This window comes from Procambarus clarkii, chromosome 44 (assembly GCF_040958095.1).
Source record: "Procambarus clarkii isolate CNS0578487 chromosome 44, FALCON_Pclarkii_2.0, whole genome shotgun sequence".
NCBI classification, from domain to species: Eukaryota; Metazoa; Arthropoda; class Malacostraca; order Decapoda; family Cambaridae; genus Procambarus; species Procambarus clarkii.
In genome coordinates this window covers 22299355-22310202 of record NC_091193.1, presented here as the reverse complement: position 1 = coordinate 22310202, position 10848 = coordinate 22299355, and the positions used below count along the sequence as shown (strand labels likewise).

Below are 10848 nucleotides of genomic sequence, written 5' to 3'. Positions count from 1 at the left end.
GCAAAAAAGAAAGTTGTATGAATCATAGTCGAGTAAGGTTTCCTTCTGCACTTTCTCTTACGAGCTCTCTCCTCTACACATCATCAAAGTATGCGGTTATTTCCTGTATATACACACGCATACACATAAAACAAACACATGTACACACATACATACGTACGGACGCTCGCACGCACGCGCGCACACACACACACACACACACACACACACACACACACACACACACACACACACACACACACACACACACACCTGTTCCAATAAAAACAAACAGTACCAGATGAAAGGGAAAGCGATCCATTTTTTGAGAGGTGAAGGAAAGTTTGGAAAAAAAGGAACGGGAAATTTATAACCTGAATTTGACTTACGCGATGACTCAGCAAGTCTGAACCATTAACAGTTTGATGGCTTGTAAGAGGTGAAAGCGCCACTTCATCTACATTACATTTCATATTTTTTTTGTACTGCAAGTTTGAAAGGAAACAAGTTGATGAAAGTACTGCAAAGTAGACCATCAATGTCTACTACCAGACACAATTAAACACCCTCAACCGTTGTTCAATCACAGTTTGTCTTTAGCTTCTAATTATCTACACTTGCAAATAATCCAATTTTGTGACAAGAATATATATATGTGCATATGAGTTACCTAAATGAGTGGCCATTTGGCTGAATGACTGCACAAGTCAGTTTTAAATTAAAGCATAATATATAATTATTTTTTCAAGGAACCGAAAGAATCTAAATCTTGTGTAAAATAAAGAGGATTATACATTAATGATTTAACAAAGAGATGGACTACATTAATGATATATTGATACAAAGATATATAATGATATATTAACACAAGGATGGATAACATTAATGATATATTGACATAAAGATGGATAACCTTAATGATATATTGAAACAAAGATGGATAACACTAATGGTATATTAACATGAAGATGGATAATACCAGCTTACAAGCCACAAGAGCGGTAGTAGTCGTAGCTATGACACTTGTGAAAAAAGCCTGCTGAAAATACAGTCAATTGTGAACGTTCACATAAGGGCTGAGTAAGGTCTGTCACACCCCATCTACTGAATGGTCGCTCTCAGGAACCTCTGAGCGATCATTCAATAGATGGGCGACCAGTGTATCAATATATATATATATATATATATATATATATATATATATATATATATATATATATATATATGTGTGTGTGTGTGTGTGTGTGTGTGTACGTAATACTAAAATCTATTTTTCCTAAAACAAGGGGAAGATTGAACAGAGAAGTGTGTTGAAACTGACGAAATGTGACCAACAATACCTTGAATCTACCAATGTACTTTCCAAATTATTAGTAGTCGAGAGCAATTTCAAAATACTGATGGTGTGAATTGTGACGACCTACTTAGGTTGACCAATGTTGTAATAGTTCACGTTACCAACAAATTATAACATGGAAGTTTTGCAAGTAACAAAGAATTAAGGGCCATGGGGGTCAGCCAATTTGATAAAAATATATTATTTTAGCTAGTTTTGCAAAATTGGAGGCAAGTCTAAATATAACTTAAGTTTATAAACAAAATTCTGTCATATTAGAGAACGACGTCACACGTTGCCAAGTTGGCCATTGTTAGAGACAGGAAGATTATTAGGTCTACCTGAGTATGGGGAGGACCTGGGTCAGCCTCTGACCTTCCTCAGCTTCTGATCTTCCTCAGCCTTTGACCTTCCTCAGAGGGTAAGGCCACCTGTACCCAGGCGAACATAAGCAACGTATCCAAACGTCCCGTCCAGGGCGGAAATCGAACCCGGGACCATTAGAGTGTGAGTGAACAGCGCGGGGAACAATGCACTACGAGACAATTGGTCTATACTCTACAGGCTCTTAGATTTGGGGTCAGTTTAGTAAAGTTATGTTGCATTGGCACTTAATACCATGTCGAGGCAGGATCAGTAGTTCCACCAAAGAACGGTTATCAACAAAGAATGGTTATCAAATACATACACAGTTATCGTGAACCATTTAACAAGTCGTCACGAACTACCAAACATTAAACAGTGCGCACACGTAACATAACATAAATTATATAACCTTCACAGTAACAGGGAAATTATAAAGTGGCTGCGGTTGGCAATGACTTGACTTTTACCAGACGAGAGCTAAAGAAAGGAACCAGGAAGAGCGGTCAGGTGGGTGGGGTGGTAGGGCGAGGCTCCGCTGACCCGCCGGCTGCCTGGCTGGCTGGCTGACTGGCTCACTGGATCAGGTATAAAAGTCCACCCACCACTTGAAGAGAGATCACACTCCACCATGAAGTTCCCGGTGAGTTGGACTCCTCATGAGGTCTCTACACCATCATTCACATCACTTCCAAGTCAACATGACTCCGGGTTTCCAACTGAAGACTTAAAGTGTTAGTGGCGTAGAGCGTGTGCGCACGCGCGTGCTAGGAAATGCACGCGCAAACTTGTTGGATGGAATTCTCCAACCAGAAAATGTTCATTATAGATTTCACTTGGAAAAGTGATGGTACTTAACCGATATATATGAAACCTAAAAAGCTGGTTTATAATGCATATCACATTAGCATATATTTCATATTAGGCTGTATTATCATTAGGCCTACACTAGACTGGTAGAGTAGACCACCTTATGTGGTCTACTCTACTGCACAGCCAGTACTGGTTGGTGTCACACAGTACTTGTTGGTGTCACAACCAGTACTGGTGTCACACAGCCAGTACTGGTTCGAGTCACACTACTGGTTGGTGTCACAGTCAGTACTGGTTGGTGTCACACAGCCAGCACTGGTTGGTGTCACACAGCCAGTACTGGTTCGTGTCACGCAGTACTTGTTGGTGTCACACAGCCAGTACTGGTTCGTGTCCCACAGTACTTGTTGGTGTCACACAGCCAGTACTGGTTCGTGTCACACAGCAAGTACTGGTTCGTGTCACACAGTACTTGTTGGTGTCACAACCAGTACTGGTGTCACACAGCAAGTACTGGAGGTGTCACACAACCAGTACTGGTGTCACACAGCCAGTACTGGTTGATGTCACACAACCAGTACTGGTTGATGTCACACAGCCAGTACTGGTTGGTGTCACACAGCCAGTACTGGTTGGTGTCACACAGCCAGTACTGGTTGGTGTCACAACCAGTACTGGTTTCACACAGCCAGTACTGGTTGGTGTCACAACCAGTACTGGTGTCACACAGCCAGTACTGGTTGGTGTCACACAGCCAGTACTGGTTGGTGTCACACAGCCAGTACTGGTTGGTGTCACACAGCCAGTACTGGTTGGTTTCACACAGCCAGTACTGGTTGGTGTCACACAGCCAGTACTGGTTGGTGTCACACAGCCAGTACTGGTTGGTGTCACACAGCCAGTACTGGTTGGTGTCACACAGCCAGTACTGGTTGGTGTCACACAGCCAGTACTGGTTGGTGTCACACAGCCAGTACTGGTTGGTGTCACAACCAGTACTGGTGTCACACAGCCAGTACTGGTTGGTGTCACACAGCCAGTACTGGTTGGTGTCACACAGCCAGTACTGGTTGGTGTCACACAGCCAGTACTGGTTGGTGTCACAGCCAGTACTGGTTGGTGTCACACAGCCAGTACTGGTTGGTGTCACACAGCCAGTACTGGTTGGTGTCACACAGCCAGTACTGGTTGGTGTCACAGCCAGTACTGGTTGGTGTCACACAGCCAGTAATGTAGGTGTCACACAGCCAGTACTGGAGGTGTCACACAGCCAGTACTGGAGGTGTCACACAGTACTGGAGGTGTCACACAGCCAGTACTGGAGGTGTCACACAGTACTGGAGGTGTCACACAGCCAGTACTGGAGGTGTCAAACAGCCAGTACTGGAGGTGTCACACAGCCGGTATTGGTTGGTGTCACACAGCCAGTACTGGAGGTGTCACACAGTCAGTACTGGTTGGTGTCACACAGCCAGTACTGGAGGTGTCACACAGTCAGTACTGGAGGTGTCACACAGCCAGTACTGGTTGGTGTCACACAACCAGTACTGGTTAGTGTCACATAGCCAGTACTGGTTGGTGTCACACAGCCAGAACTGGTTGGTGTCACAGCCAGTACTGGAGGTGTCACACAGCCAGTACTGGAGGTGTCACAAAGCCAGTACTGGAGGTGTCACACAGCCAATACTGGAGGTGTCACACAGCCAGTACTGGAGGTGTCACACAGCCAGTACTGGAGGTGTCACACAACCAGTACTGGAGGTGTCACACAGCCAGTACTGGAGGTGTCACACAGCCAGTACTGGAGGTGTCATACAGCCAGTACTGGAGGTGTCATACAGCCAGTACTGGAGGTGTCATACAGACAGTATTGGAGGTGTCATACAGCCAGTACTGGAGGTGTCACACAGCCAGTACTGGAGGTGTCATACAGCCAGTACTGGAGGTGTCATACAGCCAGTACTGGAGGTGTCACACAGCCAGTACTGGAGGTGTCATACAGCCAGTACTGGAGGTGTCATACAGCCAGTAGTGGAGGTGTCACACAGCCAGTACTGGAGGTGTCATACAGCCAGTACTGGAGGTGTCACACAGCCAGTACTGGAGGTGTCACACAGCCAGTACTGGAAGTGTCACACAGCCAGTACTGGAGGTGTCACACAGCCAGTATTGGAGGTGTCACACAGCCAGTACTGGAGGTGTCACAAAGCCAGCACTGGAGGTGTCACACAGCCAGTACTGGAGGTGTCACACAGCCAGTACTGGAGGTGTCACAAAGCCAGTACTGGAGGTGTCACACAGCCAGTACTGGAGGTGTCACAAAGCCAGTACTGGAGGTGTCACACAGCCAGTACTGGAGGTGTCACACGGCCAGTACAGGTGTCACACAGCCAGTACTGGAGGTGTCACACAGCCAGTACTGGAGGTGCCACACAGCCAGTACTGGATGTGTCACACAGCCAGTACTGGAGGTGCCACACAGCCAGTACTGGAGGTGTCACACAGCCAGTACTGGAGGTGCCACACAGCCAGTACTGGAGGTGTCACACAGCCAGTACTGGAGGTGTCACACGGCCAGTACAGGTGCCACACAGCCAGTACTGGATGTGTCACACAGCCAGTACTGGAGGTGCCACACAGCCAGTACTGGAGGTGCCACACAGCCAGTACTGGAGGTGCCACACAGCCAGTACTGGAGGTGTCACACAACTGCCACACATACAAGTATAATGGGGCAACCAACTTGTACGTATAACTTCATTATTTGTATTTACAAGAGATAATTTGTCTGCCACTCCACGGTTGGAGGCTAAACGCTTGCGGCTAGTCTCGTCAGACTTTGCAGGGTGACTGGTGGGCGAAATGGGATGGTCATATTGGGGTCAGGGTTGGTCTCCATGCAGCCCTCTTTGAAGTCGGTGGATATGAAATGTTCAAGACTGTCCACTGAATTTTATCATATGTTCATAATACGATATTTAGATATTATAGCATGTTATGCACAAATTATAGCGATATTTAAATGTTGGGAGCCTGTAGAATACAAATCTGTCACCAGAACATGCGTTTTGCATGGCATTATCCAACTCTTCCTCCCAGAATAATAGTAATTATGGCAACTATTGGTCTAATGTACAAAAATGTACTATTGGAATCCCAAATGCCCACCTTTTGTACAATTAATTGGTTCAGAGACCCAGAGAAAGAAGGCAACAACCAAGTGTACAAGTTCCTATAGGTCTGGTATAGCACATATATGTACTAAGTTGCGTCTAAGATGGCGAATATTAAACCTAAGATTGATTAGGTTCTCGGTAGTACAGCTGGGCTAGTTCTGGACTCAATCGGAAATCCTGGGAGGAACATAAATGGTTTGGCACGTTTCCTCACCTAATGCCTCTGTTCACCTAGCAGTACATAGGTACCAAGGAAATTTGTCAACTGTTGTGGGGTTACATCCTGGAAAGGATAAGTAGTTTGACCTTTGAGGAGGGAACCTCGATATAACCCTAACGTATAAATATACATAGGCTGCCTGTCCCCGACCAAATTACTGAATTAATTTAGGCTAAGAACAGCTTAGACTGTATACTTACTGTTATGTCTTTCAGCTTGCCATCCGGAGTATTCCATTAGTACAAAACATTCCATTTTTTACGACCAAGAGTTACTATAATTACTATCTTTAGTGAGGATGGGTTTGATTCTGGCGTGGGAAACTCATTGTCTAATTTGCATTCTGGAAGCTCTTATTGCTTAAATGGCGAATCTTTGTGGGGTCGACCCGGGCACCGCCGGATACCCCACCTAGCTCCTAATATATACAAATGAATCCCCTAAAATATGCACTTGATAACCAATAAATGCAATTCTTCTTTTGTGTAAACCGCTGACATGATCGAGATCTTTTCTAGAGACGAGAGCTAAAATGTGACGGTGTGTGCGTCCTCAATTAACTTAATAATGTTAATGAACTGTAATATCAATACTGTATCTCACTCCTACAGTTTGGAGTGTCATTACCATCGACGCAAAGTAACTTCATCAGGTACTTAAACTGGGAATTCCCGACTGCCAAGATGTTTTTGTTTGTCTATTTTCTTTGTTTTCCTATTTTGTGTTTCCTAGTGTATTTTGTAAGTTACAAAAATCATTTATGTTCAGATAACATAAATGAATTTTGTAACTTACAAAATAGAACACAAAGCCTCAGACATGTCAAAGTCAATACAACTTACGAGATTTAAATAAATCTAAAAAATAAAAAATGAACAATTTATATTTTATGGAAATATACAAATGGATAAAAGGGTACAACAAAGGGAATATTAATAGGGTGTTATATATATATACAAAATAAAACACGAAACAATGGAAATAATTAGGAAAAGTTTAGATCCAGAAGGAAAAGCTGGGCAAATACTGATATGAAAATAGGGTGTATAATTTATTGAAGAGATTATCAATCAGGCAACATAAACGATGTGGGATGTTGTTTTAGATTCAGCGGCACGAAACATAAGTTCCGAGAAGCACGGGCTACGGTGAGCCCGCAGTGGACTTACCTGGCACAGGAGCGGGGCTGTAACTCCGACGTGGGATAGCTGGAATGTTTCAAGCGTTGGTCATAAAGAGCTGCTGCCTCGCTTGGGCCAGTACTGACCTGAGGTTTCCTGACCTATTGTACTTATGTTCACATATTTCGTTATCTTGAGATGATTATCTTGGTTATCTTGAGATGATTATCTTGGTTATCTTGAGATGATTTTGGGGCTTTTTAGTGTCCCCGCTCGTCCATGATCTCTGTGCAGAACATGATAAACCATTGTAATAACAACATAATATCCAAATCAATGTCCTTAACAATAGCTGTGCTTTACATGTACAATATAACAGTTGCATTTACGTATCATTAGTAATCATGTTTATGAGTGTTCACTGTTGCAGGTGATCATCTCACTACTGACGGTGGCCACGACCGTCGACGCTGAGGGCTATGGCTCAGACATTCCCATAACAGGCTGCACTGAAGGCAAGGTTTTGAGAATCGACGGTGTGTGCGTCCAACCCATAGTACACCGTACCGTCCATGTGTACGCCGCTCCTCAGCCCATCCCCAGATACGGTCCGCCGCCCAAAATCCCGACACCAAAGGTATACCACAACGTGCTCTTCATTCGGGCTCCTGAGCACGGCCAGAGGCCCGACCCCATCGTGGTGCCGCCGCCCAGGTACGACAACATTGTATACGTCCTCAACAAGCAGCCCAAGATTGAGGGACAGAAGATCATCGAGGTCCCCGCGCCGCCCCTCAGGAACCCACAAGTATACTTCGTCAACTACGATGGTGACAACATCCCGGAGCTGCCAGGTGGTATCGACTTCCAGAGCGCTCTTGCGTCTGCGGTTGGTGAAAACCAGCTTCTCGACGGTGTGGGTCTTGGAGGTGGTCTTACCGACGGTGTCGGAGGACTTGGTGGTGGTCTTATTGACGGTGTTGGAGGACTTGATGGTGGTCTTATTGATGGTGTGGGAGGACTTGGTGCTGGTCTTCTTGACGGTGCTGGAGGTCTAAGTGATGGCTATCTCGGTGGTGGCTACGGCGGTGAACGCCTTGGTAGTGGCGTTTTCGGCGGTGGTCTTGGTGGAGGCCTTCTCGGCGGTGGAGGAGGTCTTGGTGGAGGCCTTCTCGGCGGTGGAGGAGGTCTTGGTGGAGGCCTTCTCGGCGGTGGAGGAGGTCTTGGCGGTGGTTACCTCGGCGGTGGAGGTCTTGGCGGTGGTTACCTGGGCGGTGGAGGAGGTCTTGGTGGTGGGCTTCTCGGCGGCGTTGACGACGGAGCTGGACTCCTCAGTGACGTGGGAGTTGTTGGTAATGAACTGGTCGGTGGTTTAGGAGTCGGTGGCGGCGTTGTCGACGAGGTGGGCGGCGTCGAGGGCCTTACCAGCAGCTACTCTAATATCAAGAGAGATGCCAAGTCCTAAATTCCTCAGGAGACTTGCCCACTCTTAAGGCAAGCATAGTTATTAACCAATTTTTTCTTTTTCTGTTGAATTGTTTGTACCAACTGAGATATGCGCTGGGTGCACTACTCAATACCTTTGTTCCATTATGTATACTGTATATATTTTAACATTATTTCATGTGTTTTTCATTCACGAAGTTGGAGGATAATTGTTATATACCTCTTGCTCTCACTCTTTCTTTCTCTCTCTTTCAATTAAAAAAGTCTGACCTTAAAAAAGTCAAAAGTTAAACTATTAAATATTCACGATGGCCAATAAATTGACCTGCCGACCCTGGTATACTTCTGACCGCAAAAGCTCAGTGCTGATATCTTAGCACTAAGCTTTTGTGATATTAGAGCATAATATTCATATTATGCCTCCAGTGACAATTGTAAAGACGCGTTTTCTTTTGGCCAAAAACAAGTCCGGACTCTTCATCAATGTGTTAATGTAGACAGATATACTTCCCAAACTTTATTCATAAATGATTGTACATTTATAACTGACTTAGTTAACAAAATTACATTATAAATTTGTACAGGAAAAAAGTATATCTTCTATTATACACATTATCATGTATCATCACTAATAAGTTGTTATTAGTATTAGTATTGATCGTAATGTTATTTCTCTTAAAATAATAATGACTAGGCAGATTAGCTTGTTTCACGTGTGGGTGAGTAGCTGTGCCTTGAGTACTGACCTGGTGGTGGGAGATTATGACCTGTCAACCTCTGAAGGGTCACTGTGGTCACTACAATATATCTCATTCACCAATTTGCCCTTAAACGTAGTCCAGGATTAAAGTAAAGGCAGAGTGTATATACGCCGAGATGGGTACCGCTGGCGGTGTGTATACTCCCGTACTGGGTACTTGCCCGCACCCTCACTCCAGTCATTACCAATGTTTTCCCTTTTGATATATTTTTAAATACAGCACATATAAAGACAAACAATAAAGTGTATGTTCAATCCGTTTTTTAACTTCCTCGTGTGACGCATATTGGTGAGTATGGCAACAGTCAACAACATTAGTGTCCAGCACTAGTTAGCGTACCAAAGCAAAAGCAAATTTAGTTAGCAAAAGTTCCAGGGAGCCGGTCGGCCGAGCGGACAGCACGTTGGACTTGTGATCCTGTGGTCCTGGGTTCGATCCCAGGCGCTGGCGAGAAACAATGGGCAGAGTTTCTTTCACCCCATGCCCCTGTTACCTAGCAGCAAAATAGGTACCTGGGTGTTAGTCAGCTGTCACGGGCTGCTTCCTGGGGGTGGAGGCCTGGTCGAGGACCGGGCCGCGGGGACACTAAAAAGCCACGAAATCATCTCAAAATAACCAATATATGGTAAATGGCAACAGTGATGGTCCCAGTTTATGGCACCAGTCCCTGTACAGCAAATATAAAAGCCTATTCCATTGACAATATAAATTAAAGAACTAGGATTAAAAATGAAATTGCAGCTGTGACGCCCCAAAGCGTTTTGGGTAAGTTACAGCTACTGATGACAGCAGCCCTCCCTCCCCACCATACATGCCCTTATCTCCCCTCCTCCCCACCATACATGCCCTTATCTCCCCTCCTCCCCACCATACATGCCCTTATCTCCCCTCCCTCCCCAACATACATGCCCTTATCTTCCCTCCTCCCCACCATACATGCCCTTATCTCCCCTCCTCCCCACCATACATGCCCTTATCTCCCCTCCCTCCCCACCATACATGCCCTTATCTCCCCTCCTCCCCACCATACATGCCCTTATCTCCCCTCCCTCCCCACCATACATGCCCTTATCTCCCCTCCTCCCCACCATACATGCCCTTATCTCCCCTCCCTCCCCACCATACATGCCCTTATCTCCCCTCCCTCCCCACCATACATGCCCTTATCTCCCCTCCTCCCCACCATACATGCCCTTATCTCCCCTCCTCCCCACCATACATGCCCTTATCTCCCCTCCCTCCCCACCATACATGCCCTTATCTCCCCTCCTCCCCACCATACATGCCCTTATCTCCCTTCCTTCCCCACCATACATGCCCTTATCTCCCCTCCTCCCCACCATACATGCCCTTATCTCCCCTCCTCCCCACCATACATGCCCTTATCTCCCCTCCTCCCCACCATACATGCCCTTATCTCCCCTCCTCCCCACCATACATGCCCTTATCTCCCCTCCCTCCCCACCATACATGCCCTTATCTCCCCTCCTCCCCACCATACATGCCCTTATCTCCCCTCCTCCCCACCATACATGCCCTTATCTCCCCTCCCTCCCCACCATACATGCCCTTATCTTCCCTCCTGCCCCACCATACATGCCCTTATCTCCCCTCCTCCCCACCATACATGCCC

The 10848-nt window shown here is 45.9% G+C and overlaps 1 protein-coding gene across 1 annotated transcript; it reads left to right on the top strand.

Moving 5' to 3' along the window:
• The first annotated feature begins 2309 nt into the window (after positions 1–2309).
• Positions 2310–9431, top strand: LOC123745157 (PE-PGRS family protein PE_PGRS33-like). Its single transcript, XM_069300368.1, has 2 exons — positions 2310–2321; positions 7388–9431. Exons 1-2 carry the CDS (start codon positions 2310–2312, stop codon positions 8471–8473), a joined length of 1098 nt encoding a protein of 365 aa, XP_069156469.1. The 3' UTR covers positions 8474–9431.
• Positions 9432–10848: the final 1417 nt, after the last annotated feature.